The sequence below is a fragment of the Dasypus novemcinctus genome, chromosome 10 (genome assembly GCF_030445035.2).
Source record: "Dasypus novemcinctus isolate mDasNov1 chromosome 10, mDasNov1.1.hap2, whole genome shotgun sequence".
NCBI classification, from domain to species: Eukaryota; Metazoa; Chordata; class Mammalia; order Cingulata; family Dasypodidae; genus Dasypus; species Dasypus novemcinctus.
Window position 1 is genome coordinate 57,620,227 of NC_080682.1, and position 26,729 is coordinate 57,646,955.

The following is a 26,729-nucleotide window of genomic DNA, read 5'->3' on the forward strand; positions in this document are numbered from 1 at the left end:
AGTCCTGGTCCGGCAGGAGCGTGGGCCCCGTTCCTCCAGGGAGGCTGGAGCAGCCGGGCGGCAGGCCCAGGGTGGAAAGACAGGCATGGCCCCGAGGTGCCCCCAGGTCACGGGGAGGGGGGAGGTGCCCCCAGGTCACGGGGAGGGGGGAGGTGCCCCCAGGTTACGGGGAGGGGGGAGGTACCCCCAGGTTATGGGGAGGTGCCCCCCAGGTTACAGGGAGGGGAGAGGTGCCCCCCAGGTTACAGGGAGGTGCCCCCAGGTTACCGGGAGGGGGGAGGTGCCCCGCTCTCCCCCGGGCCCTGGAGAGCCAGCCGGCTGCCGGCCCCCCCGGGGAGCAGCTGCCCTCTGAGCCCGGAGCCGTGGCCGACCGTGGCCTCAGTGGCCCGGGGACACGGGGCCACTCGTGGTCTCGCCTGCTGGACAGCGCCTCTCCCACGCTGCCTGCTTGCTCTGTGGACTAGTGGCCGGAGTAGGGCGGCCCGAGGAGGGGTAGGGGGAACGGCCACAGAGGACAAGACTTTTGTCTCCCCGTCTGCCTCCAGCTGAGCGCAGAGGTGGTTTCTTAGAGCAGGCTCGTTCCTCGGAGATCCGTGCAGAGCAGCAAGGGGCCCAGAGCTGGCACCCCCCAGGTCCCCTCTGTGTCCGACTCCGGCTATCTCAGCTTTGGCTGCCTTAGTGCCTCAGATGGTCGAGTTCTCGAGGCTCGCACATCGCAAAATCCGAGCACAGAAGAGCCAGGGGTTCTTCTGAGGGACCTGATCCAGAGAGGCAAGCGCCTGGCCCGAGTGCCCCCACTGCCCAGCTGCACCCTCGGCAGACATCACATCCAGCCCCGCAGCATCCTGCTGGCAGAGACGCGGCATCCAAACCCTCCTAGGCTAGTCTGGGGCTGGCCTGCAAGACGAGCCTGATGGCTCCGGTCATCCTTGACAGAGGCCCCACGCGCTCCAGGCCGCCTGGACCGCAGCCCCGGGCGGCCCCCATTTTCCCCTGAGACTCTCCTCTCCACTGCTGCCCAGGCCCACCTTGGCACCACGGCCCTCCCCCTGCTCGGTGGAGCCTCCCTGCTGCCCGCGAGGACCCCACAGCACCCCAGGCACTTGCACGTGGTATGTGGCTCGGCCACGCGGAGGCCCCTGGCAGCCCTGCTGGAAGGCACGGCCACTCCAGGGGCACGTGGTGGCCCCTGCTGTGTGGAGCCAGGTCTGACCGTGGAGGGGATGGGGTGGCAGGAGGCTGGGGCCAGGGCCATTCAGGGGCCAGGGTGTGAGAAAGCAGAGAAGGGACCGGAAGAACAAGGCGGGCAGGACGCCAACGTCAGTTCCTGGACACCCACCGGGCCTTTGCCGGGCTCCCCTCTGGGAAGGCCTCTGCCCTGCTCCCCTCCCTGCCATTCCCCAGCCTAGAGCTCCCCCACCCTGCAGGTCCCTTCTTCTCTACCCCTGCCTCTGGGCCTCTTTAGCCCACCCAGCCCCCAGTATTTATCCCTGCTGTGGCCTCTCCTGCTTGGAAGATGCCTGTCTCTCGCTCACTCTCTGGAACACAAGGTCCTTGGGGCAGGGACTGTCTCCTTCCCCGTGACATACCAGTGAGCACAAGCCAAGTGCCCTGCAAGCACGCTGAGCCGGCGCACTGCAGGCCGCGAGCAGCCCGCCGCCCCGCCCCGAGAGGCCCTGGGTCCTGCGAGGGGCCTTGGGGGCTCAGCCAGGCCTCCGTCTCCGGAGGTGGGAGAGATGGGATGGCCTGGGGGTGGGCGGGGCTGCTGCAGCGGAGCTCAGCTCCCAGGGAGGCCTCTTGGCCCACAGCCCCCAGCGCCACAGGGCGTAATGCGTGAGCCTGGGGCTCCGAGCCCTAAGTTCTGGGTTTGAGTCTGTACCTGGCCTGTGGGAGCCTGAGCAGGACACACTTGTCACCTGTAAATGGCAATGCTGGTGGCATCCCATAAGGTAAATGCAGCAGTGGGTGGGAACATGACCCACTGAATCGGAAATCCTGTTAACACATGGGGCGCATTCCTAAGCATGGAAGGGAAGCAAGTATATATTTACCAAGCATGTCTTGCATAGCAGACGCTTTACACAGAAAAGCTGCCATTTACGAGGAGCCACTATCAGCCTCAGTATTTCATGTGTCACGTCAGCTTTACGTTAACCCGGGAGAAGGGGATGCTGAAGCTGTTTTCTGTAGATGAGGAAAAAGTCAGGCTCAGAGAGCCAGACAGCCTGTCTGAGGTCACACAGCTGGCGTGGCAGAAGCTGCTTGGCCCCAAAGCCCACGATTTCTCAGCAGTAACAGGATGGCTAAAGGGAGGAGTGTCCTGGACGCTCCTGTCCTGCCCAGATGTCTGGGGATGGGGTTGCTGGGAACCCCGACCTGACCACCTGGGAGAGAAGACAAGATGTTAAGCCGAGCCCTCAGAAGCCCCAGAGCAGCCGATCCGGGCTGTGGGCACCTGCGGGACGGCTCAGGCGGCACCGCCCGTCGCAGGGCTCTCAGGCCTCCCGCTCCTCTGGCTTCCAGGAACGTCCTGAGGAAGCTCCTGACGCAGCCGCAGCAGGTAAAAGCGGACGTGCTGTCCCTGGAGGAGATCCTGGCCGAGGGCGTGGAGGAGAGCGACGCGTCGAGCCAGGGCAGCGGCAGCGAGGGGCCCGTGCGGCTGAGCCGGACGCGCACGAAGGCCCTGCAGGAGGCCATGTACTACAGCGCCGAGCACGGCTACGTGGACATCACCATGGAGCTGAGGGCGCTGGGTGAGGCTGCGGGGACGCAGGGCCCCCACGGCACGCACGTGCACACACGCTCATGAACACATAGCTACCCCCCCACACTCACCTGCTGCTCTTCGACGTGGTGGAAGAGGGCCGGCGGCCACGGGCACGCAGGCCACGGGGCTGTGGCTCGGTGTACCCAAGCCTGCGCCGACTTCCTGGCTGGGATGCTCCTGCAGCGAGGCCAGGTCAGGAGCGGCCCCTGAGCCGGTCACTGCTCAGCAGCCACCCGCTTGAGGTCCCGGCCCTGCCTTCTGCTCCCGGCCGCCTTCCTGGTGGGCATCGCCGCCTCCTCCCCAGGAGCCCAGGGCTCTGTGGCTGGGCTAGGAGGGCGTGCAGCACCAGCCGGCCTCCAGGTCTGCAGGTTAGCACGTCTCTCCTGGGCAGCTAGGTGCTCTCCTGTGATGCGGCCAATCTCCTCTCTTGGGTCTGGAAGTCTGGGCACTTTCCTTCCTTCCAGGGAGGCTAGTCAGACAGACAGACATACTCGGGTGAGATCCCAGCTGCAAGTCACGTCCTCTCTCCGCGTCTCAGTCTCGCCTCTCAGGTGGTTTGGCAGTGGTGGTGCTCATCTAACAGAGCACAGTGCTGGCCCCTCCTGAGCCATGGACCTGACAGCAAGGGTGTCATCACGGGGCCACGGCACACCGCGTCCCTCAGGGCTGGGCGAAGTGAGCAGGGAGTCCCAGCCTTCCTCAGCAAGTCTGCCTCGCTGTTCCTTGCTATAAAATGGAGACATCACTCCCACCGACAGTCAGTAACCCCAGGACACTCGTACACCCATGCTGTGTCCCTGGGGGTGCTGTGGGCTCTTTAATTTATTGAAATATATCACCCACACACAAATATACATACAAACAATAAGTGTATAGTAATAGTTGTGAACTCACAAAACAAACATATAACATCATGTAGGACTCATAACTCACCCTACCTCCAACACCTTACATTGTTATTAAACTTTTTTAACTAATGATTAAAGAGCATTGTCAAAATATTACTACTAACCAAAGTATTTTCCCCCAACCATCCCTATTATTATCTTTATTTCATTTATATGTGAACATACATAAACAATAAGTGTATAGTAAAAGTTGTGAACTTACAAAGCAAACATGCATAACATCATACAGGGGCCCCATACCTCAACCCTCCAATGCAATCAATCCCTTGCATTGTCACGAGACGTTTGTTACAAATTACAAAAGCATTTTTTCAAAATCTCACTACTAATTATAGTCCTTATCTTACATTTGGTGTGTTTTTCTCCCAACACACCTTATTATTTTTTAAATATATTTTTTATGACAGAAGTTGTAAACTTGTAAAACAATCATGCACATGTGCAGAATTCCCAGGGAACACCCCTTCACCAACACACCACACTGTGGTGAAACATTTGTTACAGATAAGATAATTTCATCTGATTGTTACCACATCCATAGTGTACATTTGGCTCACATATTCCATACTGCCCCATTATCAACACAGTACATCTTGGCTTAGATGCAAGAATATTATTACTAACCACGGTCCACAGATCATTCCAGTTGTATTTTTCCCATGCGTTCCCAACACCCTGCAGTAGTGATGTACATTTGCTGTAGCTCACAGAGGACACTCTTGCATCTGTACCTTCAACCACAATTCTCATCCACCTCTTGGTTTACTGTGCTATTCAGTTCCTAGATTATTCTCTAACATTCTGTCAGTTGGCATTTACATCCCTAGACTACCATTTTCAGCCACACCCCTGTTTATGAACTAGCAATTACTATTTTTACCATCCATTCTACACATTTCCACACTTTACAGTAAAGCTAATTAAAACTTCTACATACATTAAACATCAGTAATCCACTCAGTCCTTCTCTTATCTCCCTTAAGAATCCACCACCTACCACCAGGTCTTGAAGATATTTTCCAATAATTTCTTCTAGAAGCTTTATTGTTCTTTTTTATTTTTAGGTTTTGGATCCGTTTTGAGTTAATTTTTGGATAAGGTGTGAGATAGAGGTCCTCTTTCCTTCTTTTGGCTATGGATATCCAGTTCTTCCAGCACCTTTTGCTGAATGGACTGTTCTGCCTGAGCTGAGTGGGTTTAACAGGCTAGTCAAAAATCACTTGACCATTCATGTAAGGGTCTGTTTTTGGGCCATCAATTTGGTTCGATTGGTCTACATGTCTGTCTTTATGCTAGTACCATGCTGTTTTACCACTATAGCTAGGTAATGTTTTAAAGTCCGAAGATGAGGGTTTGCTCTTCCTTTTATGTTGTTTCTGGCTATTCAGGACTCCTTCCCTTCCAAATAAATTTGCTAATTGTGTTTTCATTTTTTTTTAAATGCTGGTGGACTTCTTATCAGGGTTGCATTGAATCTGTATATCAATTTGAGTAGAACTGACATTTTAATGATAGTCTTCCAAACCATGAGCATGGAATGTTCTTCCAGTTATTTAGGACATTTTTTATTTCTTTCAACATTGGGTTGCAGTTTTCTGAATACAGGTGCTTTTCATCATTGGTTAAGTTTCTTCCTGACTACTTGAGTTTTATCTGTCATATTTTATTTTCACCACTCCTTTAACATGTTGAGTTACTTTTATTGATATAATCTTCATTTCTAGACTCTCTTCCAGGCCTCTCTCTCCTGTCTTTTTTTTTTCAGGCTCTAGCGCATCCTTTAGTATTTCCTGAAAATTTGGTCTCTTGCTTAGGAATTTCCTCAGTTTCTGTTTATCTGTGAATATTTTAATCTTGATTGTCCTATTTTTGAAAGACAGTCTTGCTGGATATAAAATTCTTAGCTGGAAGTTTTTTTCTCATAGTATCTTAAATATATCAGACTACTGTCTTCTTGCCTCTATTGTTTCTGGTGAGAAATCAGCACTTAATCTTATTGGGTATCCTTATATGTTATGCATTGCTTTTCTCTTGCTGTTCTCAGAATTCTCTTTGTCTTTGGCATTTGACATTCTGATTAGTATGTGTCTTGGTGTTGGTCTGTTCAGATTTTTTCAGATGGGAGTACGTTGTGCTTCTTGGACATGGATATCTATGTCCTTCAATAGGGTTGGGAAATTTTCTAACATTATTTCTTTAAATATTCCTTCTGCCCCTTTTCCCTTCTTGTCTCCTTCTAGAACACCCATGACACATGTGTTTGCACATCTCTGGTTGTCATTTAGTTCCCTGAGACCTTGTTCAACTTATTCCATGCTTTTCTTCATCTGTTCTTTTGTATGTTCACTTTCAGAGGCCATTTCTTCAAGCTCACCAATCCTTTCTTCTTCCTCCTGAAATCTGCTATTATATGATTCTGATGTTTTTTTTCATTTCATTTTTGCACCTTTCATTCCCATAAGATCTGGTATTTTTTAAAAATTTTTTAAATTTCTAACCCCCCTCCCCCCATTGTCTGCTCTCTGTGTCTATTCACTGTGTATTCTTCTGTGTCCACTTGTATTCTTGTCAGCAGCACCAGGAATCTGTGTCTCTTTTTTGTTGTGTTATCTTGCTGCATCAGCTCTCCATGTGCACAGTGCTGTTCCTGGGCAGGCTACACTTTTTTCGCACAGGGCAGCTCTCCTCACGGGGTGCACTCCTTGCGTGTGGGGCTTCCCTACTCAGGGGACACCCTTGCATGGCATGGCACTCCTTGTGCCCATCAGCACTACGCATGGGCCAGCCTACCACACGGGTCAGGGTTTGAACTCTGGACCTCCCATGTGGTAGGCAGACGCTCTGTCCATTGAGCCAATTCTGCTCCCCAAGATCTGCTATTTTTCTGTGCATGCTTTCAAATTCTTCTTTGTGCTCATCCAGTGTCTTCTTAATATCCTCATTGAATTTATTGAGATTTGTTTGAGCATCTATGATTAGTTGTCTCAACTCCTTTATGTCATCTGGAGATTTATCTTGATTCTTTAACTGAGCCATAGCTTCCTGTTTCTTGGTGTGGATTGTAATTTTGGGTTGGTGTCTTAGCATCTGGATTACTACAGTATTTATTCTGGGTGCAGTTTTTCTCTTTAGTTTAGGGCTTCCTGCCCTTTCTCCCTTGCTGGTTGTATAGTAGGAGCCAAGGATGTAATTGGTGCTATAAACTATGAAGGCTCTAGCTGCCCTCATTGCCCCAGGGACCAATGAAGCTTCTTCAAACTTTCTCCTTTCCAAGAGGTAGGGACAGAGTCATGGTTGTGTGGAATAATACAAGTCGTGCAGACCTAGACTGTAGTTGCCCAGAGAGACTGATGAAGCTTCATGCCTCTTTCTCCCCTGCCTGGGGCAGGGATGGAGCTGCAGGTGTGGGCAGCAATCGATGCAGTATGGGTCCAAGACGACCAAAGTTGCCCCACTAGACTTTGATTATTCAGTTTGTGCAGCCAAAGGTACCCTCAGTTACCTGGAAAGACTAGTGCTGAGCTAGCCAGCCTCCTGCCTGCCAGAAGTGGTACTGAAGCCTAGGCTAGGGCTGCAGGCTGATCCAGGTGAAAGAAACCGGTTCCTACTGTCACTGTGATAGTAGGTCAGGCCGGCTTCCCCTTAGGCTGGGGGTGGAGTTAAAATGGCGCCACCGCCCCTTTCTGACTTAGACAAGTTCACACCCCAGCTGTTCCCAGGTTTATTCCTTAGTCATCTGAGCCTACCAATCAGTAGCTGAAATCGGCAGCCAACTGTCTCCTCCTCCCCTGTTTTTGGGAAATGGAGCTTCCAATTCCCGTCACAGAACAACTTCCGGGGCGGCTTGCACCACCAGAGTAGGATGATCACCAGCCTCCGCAGCTTGGCTGGCAATTTCCCGGAGAGGCTGGCACGGGTCCCTGCAGCTTCCTCCCAGTCGGAGGTGGCACTGGGGCTTAGGCTAGAGCTGCGATCTGACCTGGATGCAAGGAAGCCGGTCCCCACCAGCACCAGGATTTGCAGTCCACCTGCTGCCCCTTGCGCCAGGCGTGGAGTTAAGATGGCGGCTCCTGGCCTCTTTCTGATTTGAACAGGCTCAAACTTTAGTTGTTCTCAGGATTATACTGTAGCCCGCTGAATTTACTCATCAGTAGCTGAAGTTGGTGCCCAACAATTTCTTCCTCCCCTGTTTTTGGGAAGTGGAGCCTCCAATTCCAGCCGCGGAACAGCTCCTGAGGCGGCTTGTGCCTCCAGTGGAGGATGGGCACAGGCTTCCTGGGCATGGAGCCTCTACTTATGAGTCTTTTCTGCAGATGGGCAGCCTCCTCCTTCCATTCCTTCAGGCATGTTGCAGGATGCTCTTCTGGCCTCCTGGAGCCCCCAAACAGGTGCTTCAGCTAGCGCCAGAGAGCGCTGGGTGTTTGCTAGCTGCCCTGTAGCGAGCCAAGCAGTTTTAAGTAACTGCATCCTACTGGCACTGGAAGCGGATCCAGTGACCGGGTGCCGGTGAGCCCCCTCCTCGAGAGGACAGGGTCTCGTCAGGCTTCCCTGCAGGCCTGGGGTCTGTCTCAGGGTTCTGGAGCACCCGCGTCTTTGTGTCCAAGCCCACCTGGCTGCTCCCCCAGAATCCGTGGGCCCTCCCAGCAAATAATCCTAGGACCCAGCCAGTGGTGGGTGCCGGAGCACACTGGACAACCCCCAGGCTGAGCTGTAGATCCTCAGAGCCTGGGTCCCCTGAGCTGGGGCAGAAGCTTGCTCCCACCTCCTCCGAGCAGACCCTGCACCTCCCCTCTGACCCGTCGGCAAGGCCCAGAAGAGGGAGTCAAGGCTTCCGCGGCCTGGCGGGCGTGGGGTGGGGGCGGCCCTGGGCCCTGCAGGCACCGGGCTCACAGCTGGGGGCCTTGCGCACCTGACCGCCTGCCCTGCCCGCCCGGCCCAGGCGTCCCCTGGAAGCTGCACGTCTGGGTAGAGTCTCTGAGGACCTCCTTCTCGCAGTCGCGGTACTCGGTGGTGCAGAGCCTCCTGCGGGACTTCGGCTCCATCAAGGAGGAGGAGTACAACGAGGAGCTGGTGACCGAGGGCCTGCAGCTCATGTTCGACGTCCTCAAGACCAGCAAGGTGAGTGCGGCCTGGCAGCCGCCCCGCCCGGCCCCGGGGCCCCTGCTCCAGAGCCCACACCACGCGAGCAGCAGGCAGACACAGGCTGACACACCTGCAGGCAGCCGGACACCCACACAGACACAGACGGACACCCAGACCAGCACAGCCCGGCTGTAGGAGGCAGAGGCTGTCGCTGTGTGCCAGCACCTGACCAACAAAGCCATCTGGGGGAAGCATTTACCAAAGAAGAGCAAAGGCGCAACTGCTCAGGTCCTGGCCCGGGACTTGAAATTAGCCTGACGTGTCTGCAACTGTACCTAGACAGCCGCAGGGCCGCTAACGGGCCTCTCTCTGCCCCGCAGAACGACTCGGTCATCCAGCAGCTGGCTGCCATCTTCACACACTGCTACGGCAGCAGCCCCATCCCCAGCATTCCAGAGATCCGGAAGACGCTGCCAGCCCGCCTAGGTGAAGGCGCGCCCCTGCCCACGCTGCCAGGCCCTCCTCCCTTCCCCTCCGCCTTCCCCCCCTTTCTCAGTTCTGAGTGCCAAAATACTTGCCTCAGTTTCTCCGCTTTTCATTCCCGTGTCCCACATTCCACCACCACACACACTCTCAGCAAGCTTAAGAACTACTCGGTGATTGGATCCTCAGCTATTTCCCCTCTTTCCCCTTTCTGTACAGATCCTCACTTTTTGAACAATAAAGAGATGTCAGATGTCACCTTCCTAGTGGAAGGAAAGCTGTTTTATGCACATAAAGTCCTGCTGGTGACAGCTTCTAACAGGTATGCAGCCTTGGATGGCCACATCCCAACCCCCATGGGAGCAGGGGTAGCTTTTTTCAGATAAGAGGTGACAAAAGTTTCTGGAGAAGAGCCACGGGCCGGGGCTGAGGGCATGCTGTACCCCTGCAGCCCCTCTGCCATCAGCCAGCCTGTGGTCATATCAACAGAGGCCACACCTTCCCCCTAGGAGGACATGAACCAGACTTGACAGAGGGGAAGGAAGGAAGGGGGCCCAGGGTTCTCAAAGAGGAGCTCTCAGGTTTCTTTCTTTCTGGTTTACTTAGTGCTCTTGACTATTAGAGAACATGAATATTCTGGAATTAGGAGTCACTTTTTTTGGCCACAGACATCACAGTGGCTCTTGTGGAGGGCAGCTGGGGACAGAACTGGGCTGGGCCCAGCTGTCAGCGAGGACGAAGTAAAATGCCACTTGCCAAGAGTTATTTTGGGAGCACAGCAGTAATTTTTAAAATGCTCCGTCTCCCAGTAACCATCCAGTGATGGATGGGACCGTCACAGCCGCAGTGATGGGGTGAAAGTCATGCTCAAGGCCCGCGGTGTTTCGTCTCCTCTGCTCCAGGTTTAAGACCCTGATGACCAATAAATCAGAACACGACGGCGACAGCAGCAAAACCATCGAGATCAGCGACATGAAGTACCACATTTTCCAGGTACGCGGGTCTCAGTGCTGCATCTTGGGGAGGAGGGGGATGCCCCCTGGAGCCGGGCTCGGAGCTCTGTGTGGCCTGGGGCACGCGACACAGCCACAGTCTTCCACGCTGTCCCCTCAGTGCCCTCGTGCTTTGCCAAGTCCACGGTCAGTTGACGTGTCGGGGCTTTTCCCTGTGCGGTGAAGGTAGCGTGCCGATGGCGATTGTGGCTTGAGTCCTCCTCATTGGTCATGAGCTCTAACCACGGGACAGAGTGGTCCAGGCACGCAGACCGACCTGTGAAGACAAGTGAGCATCGCACACGCAAGAGTAAGGTCCCGGCAGCCTCGGCACCACGGGGGCTTAACGCAGACTCTGGCCCCAACCCAGACCCGCTGGACCAGAACCTGCATTTTAACACGGTCCCAAGGGGCGGCGTGTGTGTTACAGCGGGGGAAGCACTAGTGTGGCTGCACCGCTTGTCCCAGCGCCAAGCCCCAGCCAGGAAGAGTCTGATGAGCCCATCTGGTTGGAGCTCAGGGCCCCGCCTGCCGTCTCCAGGCTCTGCAGACCAGAAAGGCTACGTAGTCAGAACTCCACCTGCTGGCTGGGCACGGGGAGGTCTGGAGAAGGAGACCTGCGGGGAGCTCAGCAGAGCCCCAGCCGGAGCTCCTTTCTGGGGAGCAGGGGCTGCAGGTCTCCAGGCCGACCCTGGGGGCTGGGGCTGAGGCCCGCGGCAGCAGGAGGGCTCTGCGGTTCAGGGGAGGAGACCGCAGGAGCTACCGTCTAAAGTTGACGTGTTCTCGCCCGTGTTGCTTTAGCTGTTGAGTTGCAGTTGATAGGACAGGGATCTTGCGCTGAAGGAAACGAGTATGGGGCGTGGCGTGGAGGGTCACAGCGGCTGTGGAAGCTCAGGGAAGGGCATCTCGCCCAGATGTGCACGGCGAGGGAAGTCCCCGGAAGAAGCGGCGGCTAAGCGGAGGTCTCAAGCAGGGGAGTTAGCCAGCGACCAGGAGTGCCGGGCAGGGGACAGCGTATGTAAAGCCCCAGAAGCCAGTCACCAAGGCATATGCAAGAAATGCCCTTGGATCTAGTCTAGGCAAAAATTCAGAACATGCAGAAATGAGTATGAAGCTGTTCCAAGGATCCTGTCATGAAGGACTTGAACTTTAACCCAAGGATAGTGGAATGCTACAGAAAGGGTTTAAGCAATGCAAGGTCAACATCGTCACCATCCCTTGACACTCAGCCAGTTCTGGCTCTGCTCTGCATCCGTTAATCATGGATATAGTGATGCAATGAATCCCCAATTCATAGATGAGGAATCAGTGGCACAGAGTAGTTGAGTAACTTGCCCAAGGTCACACAGCTGGGAAGTAATAGAGTGGGGATTCAAACCCTGGATGTATGGAGTGGTCGAGTTTGCGTTTAGAAAGTTCACTCTGAAGGGTGAGGAAGGGATGGGAGGAGACACATCGAGGAATCCCGCTGAGTGGCGGTGGTGGCCTGGATCAGGCTGATGGCAGTGAGCTGAGTTGAAGGGAAGCAGATGGGGTGGCGTGGACAGGACTTGGTGACTGATGGGGGAAGGTGTGTGGGAGGCCCGGGGTGCTGGCATTAGGCAACAGAGGGCTTGGGGGTGCCTCCCCCTCCCTCTTTCCTCATTCCTCAATCAAAATTCCTGGAGACAGGGAAGCTCTAGAAGCTCGTTTGGCTAAGAAACCCCAGATCATAAAATTAAATTAAATTTTAAAAAAGGAACCCACAGTCCAGGTGTGTTGGAGCCAGAGGTGCAGTCAGGACTGAGGTCCGAGAGGTGGCAGGATCGGACCGGGCGCGGGCGGCGGGCGCGGGCGGCAGGCGCGGGCGGCGGGCACGGGTGCCGGCTCGCTGCCCGCGGGCCTGCCGTCGGGGGCCTGGCTCCTCAGCCGTGCCCAGGCCAGGGCTAGCCGCTCTTGGCGACTCCCCAGGGCTGTTGGGACAGAAAGCGGGGATGACAGCTCTCAGATCCTGGCCCACAGCAGGGTGCAGAAGTGTTCACCCTCCCTTCAGCCCTGGGCCACTCGGCAATTTCCGGGACACTGTCCCGTGACCCATGGCCCCGGCCCGCCCCGTGTGGCCCCTGGGTGCGGAGCTCTGCCCTTCCCGGGGAGAGCCCCCAGCCCCCTGGGGGTTGCCCCCACTTTCCGGGCTTCTTGGGAGGGGTCAGCTTGAGGCCCTCGGTCCAGGGCCAGGCTTCCCTGAGAGGCCTCGGCGTTGCAGAGCAGCCTGCAGGGACCTCACTGTGCGCGTGGTGCAGAGGCCGGCAAGGAGGTCGCTGTCGTCGCCTTTGCTTTCTGGAGACACCAGATCCCCAGGGAGGTCGAAGCCGCGCGGCCAGATAGAAAGAAAACGCGGGCCACATGGGTCACTTAAATATTCTAGAAGCCACACTGAAAAATAAAGACCCAGCAAAATGAACTTTAAGGATATAGTTAATCCAGTATAGCCAAACTATCCTTTAAGCAGGTAATCACTGTAAAAAGATTAATGAGGAATTTTACACTCTTTTATCCATACCAAGTCTTTACAATCCCGTGTTTTGACACTTAGCGCACATCTCAGTTCCGACCAGCCACATTTCAAGAGTTCCAGCGCTCGGGGCCTGGGGGCGAGCCCCGAGGCCCACCCTGCCACCCGGACCATGCTGCCGCCCCCCAGCCGGCCCCCCCTGAGCCTTCCTGCCCAGCACTGCCCGCAGGCACCTGCTTCGGCGGCAGCTGCCCAGGTCCTGCCGGGGCTGCCGGGCTGCGCGACCTTCACCTGCCCCCGCCACCCGCCCTCCCACCCCCCGGAGCCGCTCCTCCTGAGGGGGCCGCCCCGCCTTCTGCGCCAGGTGGGGACCTGCTCGCTGCAGATGCCTGGGCCTGGCGTGACAGCTGGGGAAGTGCAGGGAGTGCCATCCTGGACTGCCCCCCCAGCCCACAGGCCCCTTCTTGCCGAGAGGCTCCCCTGAGGCCATCCCGTCGCAAAGAATCCCAGCAGCTTCCAAGCCTGGCCCCCTCCCAGCCCCAGGCCAGGGCGTTTGGGCACTCGCCCGGGACTTGGCCGCGCAGAGCACCCGCTGGTGACGGCCTGGAGGGCCAGTGCCATCATAAGATGCCAGACAAGCTCCAGCAGGGGCTGCCGGGGACCGCGGGGGCCCCCAGCCCCGCCGCCTGCTCGCGGGCCCCGTCTGGACTGTTCCCCCGGCCCCTCTGGAGCCTCCCGAGGGCCTGGCCTCCCAGGGCCCCACGGTGCCGGCTGGAGCCGTGTTTACTCACCCGCTTGCCAGCTCCTTATTTCTAAAGCCAACCAGAGAGAACTGCTTTTCTTTTTCCAGCTGGGAACCTCGCGAGGCTCCAGGGTGCTGGCAGGGTTTGTACCGTAGTCCTCAGCAGGACTAGATTTATCTCCCCCCTCCCAGACTGCCTCAGGGCCCCCTCGGCCGCTGCGAGCCCCGCGTGTCCCGGCCAGTCAGCGAGGCTGTTTCGGGGGCACCTGGGCCCGCGCCCCGCGTTCTTTCCGAGGGGGCACGTCCCAGCGGGTGTCTGGATTGTGGCTGTCACTTCCACCGCAGAGCCTGAACACGCAGGCCGCCGCGGGGTCAGCTTGCCAGCAGCCCCTGCTCCGTGCTGACGGCCTAGGAGGAAAAGGCCCCGAGCAGAGTGGCGCCTGGGGGGGGTGCCCAGTTGTTCCGAGCATCAAACAAAACCCCCTGGGGAAGGAAGCGCGTCCTGTGCTATCCACACGTCGGAAGAGCCGTTCAGGGTTGACTTCTGGAGGTGACGTTCTAGGGAAAACACGTCGGAAAGTCTCAGCTTGAGTTGGGGGAATGAGGGGTCCAGGCCTGAGTTGGTGGTCAGGGGAGGGATAGAGGCCTGGGGGCCCAGCGGACGCCAGCTGCCGAGGGATGGCACCACGCAGAGGGCACGGGAGTGGCCGAGCAGGGAGCACTTGGGCGCTGCGTGCCCCTCGGCACTCACCCAGGGCCTCTTCTCGTGCAGATGATGATGCAGTATCTGTACTACGGAGGAACTGAGTCCATGGAAATCCCCACGGCCGACATCCTGGAGGTGAGGGTTTGGCCGGTTCGCTCGGCCCTGGGCAGAGCAGCAGGAGCCCGAGAGCCGGGTCCCGGCTGCCTGCGCCTCCCGCACGCCCTCTGCACCCTTCCCAGGACTCAGCCCTGCTCTCAGAAGTGCAGCATTTGGAGGCACAGAGAGGGGGCAAAGCATGGCTCCCACCTAGGTCCTTTCTCTTCACCTGACAGGATGGGTGGTTCCAGGAGACCCACCAAGCCCCGGTCTCCCGCACCGCGGCCAGGGGCGCACAGAGGGGTGCCCCATGGGGTGGTCCGCCTTGCCCACTAGTTCCCTGCTCAAAGGACGAATCTGCTGCCAGGCCGGGGCATCAGGCTCCGAGGTCGTGTAGGTGAAGCGTGTGCCTGAGAACTGACGGCCCCCTCGGGTCAGAAATCCCAGCCAGCACGTGTCGCCCATCCCATGCTTCCCAGGGTGTCTCAGCAAGTACCCCAGATGCCTAGAGCTAACATATACGCAGGCCATCCTCTCCCTTCGGCTCGGCCAGCAGGATGAGCTGGGCCCGGGGTGCCTGGGAGGAAGCCAGGCTCTTCTGTTCCACGAGGCTGGGTCACAGGCCCGGCCGTGCTCCCCGACACCCCAGGCCCTCCTCCCACCCTTGCAGCTGCTGTCCGCCGCCAACCTGTTCCAGCTCGACGCCCTGCAGAGGCACTGTGAGATCTTGTGCTCCCAGACCATCAGCGTGGAGAGTGCCGTGAACACCTACAAGTACGCCAAGGTGAGGACCTGTCGCCCTCGGGCACCTCCGCACACCTGAGTAACTGCTCCTCTGCGCTGGCGCGGCCGGCCGGCCAGGGAGAGCTGGCCTTGAAGGGAGGTGCAGGGAGCTGGGGGGAGGGTAAAGAAGCACCCCTGTAGCCTAGGGTCACCGCTGCCCCAGAGCGTGGCAGCTGCGAATTGAGCTTCCAAGGGGGTGGGCCCTGGTTCGTGTTCCAGCCGTGCCACTTTGGGACCATGGGACAGTGGGCAAGTCCCGTCACTCCATAAATATTTGCTTTTCTCCCCAACTTGCCCCTCACCAGTCTTCCCCATCTCAGCAAACAGCAGTTTTCTGCCCAGTAAACTGCATATTTGATTTTTTTAAGAATGTCCCACACCTCAGTCACCCACCTCTAAGAACATCATCAGCGCCCCAATCCTCCCCACCCACCCCTAAGTGGCCACCCACTCTTGAAGAGTGCAAAACACCATGTCACTCCCCTACCTAACCTTACAGGGACTTGCCACTGCACACAGACTGAAGAAACCATAGGCCCCGGTTCCTGGCCCACCCCACCTCCCGTGCCCCCTCCCCTCACTCAGCCACGTGGGCCTGAGCCCGGCCCCTCCACGCAGTCAGCTTGCTCCTACCCAGGACTCTTGAGATAACGTCTTCCCGTAGCTCTTTGCAGCTCCTTGTCTTCATCCACTCTCCGCTCAGGCTTCACCAGGCCTCCCCTGGCCCCCACACGTCACCCTGTCCCTCTACCACAGCACCAGTTTTATTTCCTCCACTGCACCAGCCAATGTCTGTAATTACCTTATTTGGTTCCTTGGATTTTGTCTGTCCCAAACCAGTTTCAGCCGACCTCCAAACCTGACGCCCCTGTGCCCGGCACAGCAGGCGCCCATGGTATTTGTTGATCTGAAGCCGTTGTTGACATCTACCACGTGGCCACTCATGTGCTAGGCCTCGTGCCGGACATCGTCCCTGTCCTTAATGAGGGAATTCCCAGTCCAGCAGGGAGGACGGCCACCCAGCCAGTCGTAACCAGCAGGGCCAGGGCAGGCGTGACGTGAGCCGAGAACCAGATTTCATTCATGTTTCTGGTGGCACAGGTAGAATTTGCACCCAGGATGGTCCAACTCCAAGGAGATGCTTAGAAAAGGAATTTAGTTAAGGGAGAGGGCACCTCAAAATGCAAGGTCTGGGGCATGCCTCCCATAGGTGAGGCTGAAGCTGGGCCTTGGCCCGTGGGCGGCGTTGGGGGATGAGCAGGGGTGGGGGCAGTGTGGGTGGGCTGTCCTGATGGTCCCACGGCCCTCTCCCTGTGCCCACAGATCCACAACGCCCCAGAACTGGCCCTGTTCTGCGAGGGCTTCTTCCTCAAGCACATGAAGGCTCTGCTCGAGCAGGACTCTTTCCGGCAGCTCCTGTACGGCCGCAGCAGTAAGGTGCAGGGCCTGGACCCACTGCAGGGCCTGCAGAGCACGCTGGCCGAGCGTGTGCACTCCGTCTACATCACCTCCCGCGTGTGAGCAGGTCTGGGGTGCCGGCCAGCATGCCCAGCCCCTCTGCTCCCCCGTGGCCGCGGTCTGTGGGCGTCTCAGATGAGAAGAGTGCCACAGCCAGAAGCCGTGCAGCCGGGAGTGTCTGGACCTACGCAGAGCCAGGGCCTGTGACGTGCCTGGGCTGGGACCCAGCCGTTGTGGGCTGGTTGGAGGCCCGCCAGGGGCCAGGGGCTGTTTCTCCTTCCCCAGAGGCCCTGTCTGGTGGCTGATCTGTCCTTGCATAGGCAGATGTGCCCTGAGCCCACCCAGCACCCACCCCAGGGCTAGCCATTTGCTGGGCAAAGCGGGGATAAGGCCAAGGGGTGGCTCCTCCCTCCACCCCCACACGCTGTTGCCTGGAGGCCTTGGTGCTCCCACCCTCCCCCCGCCTGCCCTGCCCTGCCCCTGGAGGAAGGCGGCTGGTCCAGCTCCACCTGGCTTTCGGTTGTTTTTAACAGGCCCTCTGACCACCTCCAGGCCGCCTCCAGGCCTGTCAGCTCCGACTAGCTCCAGTGGGGGTGTGGACATCCTTCTGAGTGTAGTGAATGTATCTTCTCTCTAGGGCCTTTTCAGGCAACACCTGGCGAATGCCCAAGGCCCCGGGTTTATTTCTCAAGGCTGTGCCTTTGAAAGGCTTGATGTGGGCCTCTACGGGGCCTGGGGATCCCCATGGAGAGAAGGGTCCCCACAGAAGGCTACTTTGAGTTCTCATTTTCTTTGGTGTCTAAGCTTAGAGACCTTCCCATGGGGACCATAAGAGCTCAGTGGCTGAGGGTACCTCCTGCTGCCTCCCGAGCTTTGCGCCCAGGGCCGAGTGGGGGCAGGGCCGCCATGGAGCCTCGCGGCTGTGGTTGCTGCTGTGTTCAGGGCCCAAAGCGAAGGGGTCAGTTCTGAAACCTCAGGCCTAGATTCAGTCCTAAATATTCTCCCTGGCTGAGTCTCTCAAGAGAAGGATTCCTTTATTTTAGGAGAGCAGAGTGGGGGACTAACACTTCTCAGTGGGAACCACGGGTGCCCGGGTCCTAAAGGAGAGGGCGCTGGGGGAAGGAAGGGCTGGGGAAGGAAGGACAGGGGGAAGGGGCCTTCCGCCCTGCCCCTCCCTCCTGCAGGCTCTGGGCTTTCCTGGGCAGAGAGCACCTCAGCCCTGGACACTAGTATTTATGGGCTGGACACTGGGGGAATTACAGGCAGCCTGTCCTAGCTATAACCTCCTTCAGCTGTCTGGCCACACCTTAGAAACTATTTATTCACCAAAAGCCCTGGACATTTAGGAGGCATCACTTCAGTCACCTTGAGAAGCCCCTGGAGGCTTGAAATCCTAGAAAATATTTTCCACTAGCTGCTTTGAGCTGGATGTACAAAGGAATAGGCATTATTTTATTGCTGTAATATTGTATGATACTGTAACTGTACATTAGTGTGGTCGCTTACTGTAAATGTACCATGATTTCATTAACAATAAACACTCAACAATGGCCTTGGACTCATGCTCCTGGGAGGGGCTTGCTCAGAGTTCAAAGCTGGGTAGAACCCAGAGCTGACTCAGTGGCTACTTGGGTTCCATGTCGCAGAGGGAAGGAGGCTGGGCTGTCTTCACCCCTCTCCCTTCTCCCTAGAGAGACCCTATGCCTGGGTCGTACCCCACCAGCCATGAGGCAGGGACAAGGACTGTGCTCGCCGGGCCTTAGTTTCCCTCCTCTGTGAAATGCAGTAGATGATTTTAAATAGTTCCCCTGGGTGAGCACTCCTGTGCTGGTGAGCAGACAGGAAGGGAGTGAAAGTGCAAGCAGTCCCAGCTTGCTTCCATGTCCTTGGCGCCCGGAAGCTGTGTTGTCCAGGGTGGTTTCCACAGGCATTGGCAAGCCCTCACCCAGTCCAAACCCATGGCTCACCTGCAGCAGGGGCAGGGCCTTGTCCACCCAGGCTGACCTGGTAAGGGGCATCTGTTGCCACTACGGGAACACCAGCAGGGAAGTGAAAGTAAGCTGTCAACTCAGGCTTCACAGAGTTTTCTGGGACCTGGTTATACTTGATTTTAGGTGTAAAGTCCAGACCAAAATAGGGGTTTTAAAAATGTTCCACCTGGAACAGAAATTCCTAAGGTCACTGGAACACTGGCCCAGAACAGCTGTGGTTCAGTGACAGGCGAGGGAGGGCAAGGGAGCCAGGGGGACAATATGAAGACCTCATGGGATCAGTCCCAGGAAAGGCCCATTTCCAAGCTCCGCCAGGGTCCAGCCCCAGCAGGGCTGCCTGAAGACCCAGCCCAGGCCCTGCACCAGGGAGGGCGCTGGGGCTGCACGGCGGCCCTCAGTGCCCCCTGCACGGGCCTCTGAAGGACGCCGAGGGAGTTCTCTTCCGTCTGGGCATGGGCCGGCCTCCCCACCCCTGCAGGACACAGCTCAGGCAGGCACCTAGCCTGAAAGGCACGGTCTACTCACTCTGTGGCCTCCAGAGGGAACTCGGCAGGGTTGTTTTTGTTGTTATTTTGTTTGTTGTAGGGTGGGGGGGGGGGTATTGAAAGGAAGGAGATGTAAGGGAGGGCCCCTTTAGGGCTGAATAGCAGAAACACACTCTTAAAATCACTCTTCCAGGGAGCTACAAGGACTCCACTGGGAAGGTGGGGTCTTAGCACCTTATCCCTGGACACCGGGCCCTCTCCTCCAGGGGCCTGCACCGGCTGCTGGCGGTGACAGGCGGGCTGGGGGAGAGGAAAGGCAGCTCCTCAGCAGGAGCCCTCAGGTCACAAGGGGCTGCAAGCATCAGTTAATAGAGTTTCTTCCTCCTCCAGCCCCTCCACAGGCACCCCCGGCGGGGGGCAGCATCCGACCCTGCACCACCAAGGCAAACGTGAACACTGCCTTTGCCCACAGTGAGTGGGACCCTGCGTTCCTTGCAGTACGTTCTCACTTCTTTCTGGCCTCTGCCTGTGCCCTCCTCCACCCTACACCCTGACAGCACATCAACAAGGCCTCCGGCCCCATTGTGCCACCCCCAACCCCTTTACAGAATCCACAGGAAACTGAGTTTGAACCACTGCTAACTTCCTTTTCTCCCAGCACACTCTTTGAAATTGCCTCTTCAGGCCAGAGGGGGTCCCAAGGCCCCCTCCCCCACGCCCCCAGGCCTGCAAACTGGCTCTGGTGTGGTAATGGCCTCAGAAAATGAGCCTGTACCTTCCCAAGGTGCTGGACCCTTATTTCCTTCCCTGCCAGGACACCCAACTCAGCAGTCCCCTTTGTGTCCTCTCCTGGTCACTGCAGTCCTCTGGGACCCCTGGGGCCAGATGAGGAATGGGCGCACAGGAGCAGGCCACCATTAGCCCCCTCGCCTGTGGGCAGGCTAGAACATTTAGGAATCTGTATTCGGCTTCTGGAGCCCCTTTCCCATCCTGGTGACATTTATATGCAACCCATCCAAATTCATTTCTCAAGTGAGAGTTCCTGAGACAGCCGAGCTTTACAGATGTCACTCTGTCTGGGGGCCAGATAATGAGGTCTGGGGGAGGACATCCCTTTTCAGGTTTGGAGGGGAACACAAGTTCACGACCACCATGTAGACACCTGTTCAGGTTACATTCTGCAAATAAAAAGCCAGTAACGCACATGGTACCGTCACTCTGAAGCCTAATCTAGACCGTGTCACCAAGGTGGTGGAGATGCTCCTGGGTCCCACGCCCTACCAGTATCTTTAAAAAGTAGCAAAAACTGGCAAAGCCATTTTCTTCAGAGCTCTGGAAAACAATGGATTGCAGTAATTGGGCCAAACACCAAATCAGGAAAAAGACAAAAACACTAGAGGAAGAAGCAGATGTGGCTCAACCATTTGGGTGCCTGCCTACCACACGGGAGGTCCCGTGCCTCCTAAGACGACGACGAGCGGATGCCGCCTCCTGCCGCAATGAGCCAGACACCACCTCTCACCACAAGAAGACTCCACAAGCCATCAGACACCACAGCCAGCGAGAGCAGCTGTGGCTCGGATCACTGGGCACGTGGCTCTCGTGAGAGGTGAAGGTGAGCACACAGTGAGCAGACAAACGAGAGAACCACGGCGGGGAGAAGCAGAAAATAAAAAACACTAGGGGAGTGGATGTGGCTTAAGCAGTTGCGTGCCTGCTTCCCATATAGGAGATCCCAGGTTTGGTTCCCAGTGTCTTCTAAAAACAAAACAAAACAACAACAAAAAACCGACTTGGGAGTTGATGTGGCTCAGTGGTTGAGCACTGGCTTCCCATATATGACGTCCCAGGTTCAATGCCCAGCTCCGGTACCTTAAAAAAAAAACCCCACTAGGACTATGTTATGGCATTGTTACTGCTCCTCCTCCCAGCCTGGTGCAAAGCCATCCCGCCAGCACCAGTTCCAGAGGGAGCAGAGTAAAACCACTGGTGTATGTGTGTCTGTATCTGGTGGCAGCCTGAAGAAATGAACCAGGACACTGGTCTCTGGTTTGCCGTCCCAAAACCTGCCCAGCCTGTGCAGAAGCAGACTGCAGCAGTCTGGTCAAAGGATTCCAGCTTTCAGACAAAATAAAATGCCCTGGACCTATACAGAGCAAAGACTATTTCCTAGGGAGAAGAGGGGGCATTTGGACCTGTGTAAATGGGGTAATTCCTAAGGCCATGAGTGCATGACCAGGACAGACATGTGCTTAGAAAAGTTGAGAGCACCCTGATCTCCTTGATAGGAGGGCTAATTTCTGAAGGAGAACTCCAGTCAACATATAGCCTATCTTGAAAGGTTATTTTTTTTTGTTTGTTCTGAGTAGTCCCTGGCATTCAAGGGAAGCTGTGTCATATCATTAACGGGACACAAACTTAAGGAACAGATACGTCTGGGACTAAATTCCAGCGTTACATTAATTTCTTTTTTCTCTCCTTATTTCTCCCTCCTCCCCGCCCTCGTTGTCTGCTATCTGTGTTCATTTGCTGTGTGTTCTTCTATGTCTGTTGTATTCTCCATAGGCAGCTCCGGAAACCCATCCTGGGACCATCTGGAGTGGGGCAGAGGTGATCATTCTCTTGCTCGACCTCAGCTCCCTAGTTCACTGCGTGTCATATTGTCTCTTCTCTGTCTTCTTTTGTTGCATCATCTTGCTGTGTCAGCTCTCCGTGTGGGCGGCTCCACTCCTGGGCAGTGTGCCCTCCTGCGTGGGGCTGCACTCCTTGCACCGGGACCACTCCTTGCACATGGGAGCACTCCACATGGTCCAGCTTGCCACATCAGGCCAGAAGGCCCTGGGTATTGAACCTTGGACCTCTTATATGGTAGGCAGAAGCTCTATCCATTTTAGCCATATCTGCTTCCTCAGAATTACATTAAAATATTAAAATGTATGGCATGCAACAAAAAATTACAAGCATACAAAGCAGCAGAAAAACAATGGCCCACCTAAAAGAACACAATAAAACCATTAACATCAAAACCATCAACAAAGAAGAACGGACTTTGGATATTGTCAAAGACTTTATATGCTCAAAAAGCTCAAGGAAAACATGGAGAACTAAAAGAAAACAGGAAAACTATGTAAGAGCAAAGTGAGAATTTCAATAAACAGATTATATTTAAAAATGAACCAAACAGAAATATTGGAGCTAAAGACCACAGTAACTGAAATAAAAAATTCCCTAGAGCAGTTCAACAGCAGATTGGGGCTGACAAAACAAAGAATCAGTGAACTTGAAGATAAAACCATTGAAATTACTCAATCTGAGGCACAGAAGAGTACACATAGCAGACAAAACAGCAGCTTCTTTTTTTGAGGAAACAGTCTCAGAGAAGTTAAGAATCTTATTCAAGAATATACACCTACTACAAGGACTTAGGTCTCACTGCAAAGTGCATGTACTTTCCTGCCCTTTTCCTAGCTCAGGTTGCAGTTTTAGAACAAAGCCAGTCCTTACTGTGAGAAGTCTTAGAACTCATGTGTAGCTGAGCAGCTCTCTTCCTTATGCTCAAACCCACAGAACCCAGACACTTCGCTGAGCACTTGCTAGATGCTGGAACTGGTCTAAGTGCTCAGCTTCCACTGGCTCCTCACCATGATACTGTAGGTAGGTACTACAAGCACTCACATTTTCCTGACGAGGACATGGAGGGCCTAAGGTCACACTTAGCCAGTATGAGGCCCAGGTAATTTGGCTTCAGAGTCCTTTACACTCCACCTCCAAATAGAGTCAGTTATAAAGGCTTTGGGGCTACAGACACTAAATCAAGCTTCAACCAATCTGGTTCCATTCCCTCACATATAGGATGATATGACTGGGTCATTTTTAAGATACCATCAGGCTCTGACAATATTAGATTCTGACTTTGCTTTTTGGCCACATTCACCTAAGAAAATTCTCTTTGAAAGGCAGGGTTAGGGACCCCCCTGAAGAATAGAGATAAAAAATTATTTTCATCTTCCCTTTAAGCAAACCTTACTGCAGACTTAACAGAGGGTCTGCAGGTAGGAAGCTGCAGGTCCCTACCTGAGGTCCTGACTCTTGGAGACAAGGCATAGCAGGCACAGGAACAGGGGGAACGAATTTGCTCCTCTTCCTTTGGAGTTGAGTTCTGGAATCATGTGTTCAATACCCTTTGGTCCAGAAGCTCCCTTTCCTTCCCCATCCTCATACTACTTCTAAAACTCAGATTCTAACTGGCCTCACAAAAGTCCACTCTTAATCCCAGAGCAAAAAACCAGTCAAGAGAAATTATTATACTAAGCAAGGCCACCACATGAATTTTGCAGACAAAAATAGAGTAGAAGCTGAAGACTGAGGCAGTCAGGGAACTGACAAAGGATGCCATCCACTCACATCGTTGTGGCAGAGTGAAAGGCCACTGAAAACAGGAGAACAAATGAGCTGACTTCCCACCTTAAACTTTTCTTATGTGTTGAGCTAGCTATGGAACATTCTACAGAAACCAGCAGGGAGCCTTTGAGGTCAGATTTTAATAATACAGCATGGAATTTGGGACTGGAAAGTGGATACCATCAAACATACCAAAGCATGTATGAAAAGATAACTTCTGTCCCTGACAAATGGAAGGGACCACGTGACCTGGCAGGAGCTAGGGAGGAAAGGAGACACAGCTAACTAGCTTCCAGCCACCATGCCAGGCCCCTCTGGATGATCATGGTGCCCTTTTCCGTGCCCTGCCACTTCTACTGCAGGCTCACTGGTTGCGAAGCCCAAGCCACACAGTTCACCCTCAGCCTCACTACCCTCCAATTTTTACTTGGTAGCCACCCAAAGAAACAGGGCAAGGTGCAGCTTGCACATCAGGATTTAATGAGCCTTCACAGGGAATTTTAGTCTTCCTAGTATGTAAATTATTAAAAATATTCTCTATCCTTCCCTTACTCCTGTTAGCCACAGGAGCCTTCCCCAGAATTTTCCAAATGGATGAAATAATAGATCTTGGGGACTCAGATGTCACATCCTACCTAAAGTAAGGCCTCATGCTTTTCCAGGACTCTGGAAACAGCAGGCCTGCTGGAGCCAGTTTCCAGAATGGGACATAAAATCGACAAATCCTGGCACATGCAACAGTGGTGCCACAGCCACCTGGTTAGATGAGAGTTCCTGATGCCCCAGGACTCAGGGTGAATTTGTGGACAAGTGGTTCAGCAGCAGGTCCCAAGCACCACCAAAAGGCTATGTGCCAAAGGGCCTGCCTGAGAAGAGACAACAGTCAGTGTGGCTTCTACATGTGTGGGAATGAGCTGGAAAAACTGGGCCCCAAGCAAAATAAGAACTCATGGGAAAGCAGGGCCCTGGACTGTTTTTGGGAGAAACAAATCTTATAGTAGTGCCAGAGGCATTGGCCCAACCATCAAGTCCTAAGCAGACCCATTTGTGAACTCTGCTAAGCCATGGTCAGCCCACCCAAGGACACAGTTGTGCCCACAGACTGAATTCACGGTTAGCTTCCCAGTTTTGGATGGGGGTTTCATTTGGCTTTTACAAGTCCAAACTGGGGGAACCAATGTGGCTCAGTGGTTAAGTGCCAGCTTCCCACATAAAAGGAACTGGGTTCAATCCCCGGCCCCAGTACCTCAAACAAAACAAAACAAAACCCAGAAAACAAACAAACAAAAATAAAAGTCCAAACTGCCACCCATCCATCCAGAGACGGTTCCAGAAGTCAGGATACCTCCTTTAGGAGTCTGCCAACCAATGCCCAAGTTTATCATCACTACTTTTTCCGCTTCAGTTTCATATCTTTTTTGTTCTTCATATCTCTGTTTTTCTTCAATTTCTTATTCTGTTTGGGTTCTCGTTTGGCTTCCAACTTCCTTTTCTTATCACTAGAGGAAAAAATCAAGGAGGAAAAAGAGATAAGCATGGATCTGAAACATCTTTCAGATTATTTTGCTTTGTCTGAAGAAGTCAGCAAGGGTTTCCATAATTTGTAACAATGTAGAATCCTCCACCAGACCTAAACATGCCGGTGTTGGGGACCACCACACAGATCCCAGGCCTGCCCTCCTAGGCACGTACGTCTGTGGAGGAGCAAATTAACATCACCTGAAATCTGAGTTTCTCTTCAAAGTCCTGTAAATTGCCCTCTCCCAAGAGTAAGAGAAAAACAAACGAAAAAACTAAGGCATCACAAAGAAGATTCCCCTGAAAACTGGACCTATTATCCCAATAACCCTGAAGAAAGCCCCTTCCTTACATAAAGCACAAGGCTCCAAAGAAAACATTGCAATACTTTCTGATGTGGCTATTTTTATTTTTCCTAAATGAATAAAAGAAAACCCAAAGGAGTAGTAACTCAGAGAGCTGCATGGAAAACTCACAGCAAGAGGCCACACTCCTTCCCCCCTTATAGGTTTAAAGATTCTCTCCTATAGCATTTTTGTCCTGGGGAGAGAGGGAATAGTTCAGTCGAGAAACATTAATGTCACAAGAATGAAGTAACCTCTCAGGAAAAAGGAAAAACAAGCCTCAAAGATATGTTAGTGTCCTTGCCTCAAAAAATACAAACTTTCACATTTACCTTAGAGCCCTCAAGCACATGAACTACCACAGTGCTGGTTTCCATTTGGGATGCTCTCCATTGGCAGCAACAGCCAAAAGAAAGTCAGGAGAGACCACACTCTGGAGAGCATGGAACAATGCTATCCTCACGCCAAGCTCAGCCCCGGACCTCCTGTTCCAGACCTAGCTTCCATGTTGAAGGCAAAAGCCACCAAGGGCCTGTGCTGTACTTGCCGTGTTCTCCAAATCAGAAATGAGAAGACAGTAGGCTCGAGCACCACTTCAGAAAGCAGAGGCCAACATCGATGTTCAGACTTTCAAGGTACCAAAGTGATTCATGGAGACTATACAATATTTCTGGGACATATGGTTCCTATAGTCAAAGATTCCCTCTTTCCACGTTTCCAAAACAAACTCTTAAGGGGAATCCATACCTGTGGCAATGCCAACTGCCCCTATCCCCAAATCAACTGTGGAAGCCTTATCTCCAGAGGCTCAGGGCAGGAGAGGCTTCATTCTCTTCCCAGGGGAAGCTCTGGTGAAGCTTCCAGTCGAGGAACCATTTTTATCTACAAATGCTTTTCCCCTCTACAGATAAAGTTTGGAGGGAAGGTTTTCAAAGAGTGGTCCAGGGGCCCCAGGGATCCCTAGATCCTCGGGAGGTCTGTGAGGTCAAAACTATTTTCATAATAATGCTAAGACATTATTCGCCTTTTTCACTTTCATTGTCTCACAAATACTCAGTTTTCCAGAGGCTTCAAGATGTGTGATAGCATAGTAGACTAAATGCAGAGGCAAGTACAAAAGTCCTGTCACCTTCCACTAAGCTAGATATTAAAGAGCTTTGCGGGCAGTGGATGTAGCTCAGTGGCTGAGCACTGCTTCCCACATATGAGGTCCTGGGTTCAATCCCTTGTACCTCCTAAAAAAAAAGGGGGGAGGGATTTGAAAATTTGTAGATGTAAAACAATACCACTTCTGACCAAAATCTTTATGAAAATAGCATATTCTTCAAAACAACAAAGCAACATTTATTTTGAATGTTATTTTCCAAATTATTGTTTTTAGTTTTTAATGTCAAAATATCTATAAAGATAATTCAAAAAAAAAAAACTCATAAGAGTCTTCAATAATTTTAATTTTTAAGTGTATAAAGGAACTCTAAAACC

The 26,729-nt window shown here is 54.1% G+C and overlaps 2 protein-coding genes across 6 annotated transcripts in view; one reads left to right on the plus strand and one right to left on the minus strand.

Annotated features, from left to right (window-relative positions):
• The window catches only part of ABTB2 (ankyrin repeat and BTB domain containing 2), a 184,837-nt gene extending 166,779 nt beyond the window's left edge, over positions 1-18,058 (plus strand). The window contains exons 10-18 of one of the 2 annotated variants that reach the window (XM_058305579.2): positions 1,023-1,112; positions 2,524-2,753; positions 8,615-8,793; positions 9,138-9,243; positions 9,460-9,562; positions 10,143-10,233; positions 14,238-14,306; positions 14,938-15,051; positions 16,374-18,058. In XM_058305579.2, the coding sequence (XP_058161562.1) occupies positions 1,023-1,112; positions 2,524-2,753; positions 8,615-8,793; positions 9,138-9,243; positions 9,460-9,562; positions 10,143-10,233; positions 14,238-14,306; positions 14,938-15,051; positions 16,374-16,571 (1,180 nt within the window). In that variant the 3' untranslated portion in view covers positions 16,572-18,058. The remainder of the gene's footprint in view (positions 1-1,022; positions 1,113-2,523; positions 2,754-8,614; positions 8,794-9,137; positions 9,244-9,459; positions 9,563-10,142; positions 10,234-14,237; positions 14,307-14,937; positions 15,052-16,373) is intronic. The other variant, XM_058305580.2, reaches the window with a different exon arrangement.
• Positions 18,059-22,038: 3,980 nt separating this feature from the next.
• Positions 22,039-26,729, minus strand: part of NAT10 (N-acetyltransferase 10) — a 46,167-nt gene continuing 41,476 nt past the window's right edge. For all 4 annotated transcript variants that reach the window (XR_009187598.2, XM_058305581.2, XM_012522225.4 and 1 more), the window contains one exon: positions 22,039-24,884. Coding sequence is in view for 3 of the 4 variants with exons in the window: in XM_058305581.2 (XP_058161564.1) it covers positions 24,773-24,884 (112 nt within the window). In the remaining variant the exon portion in view is untranslated. The remainder of the gene's footprint in view (positions 24,885-26,729) is intronic.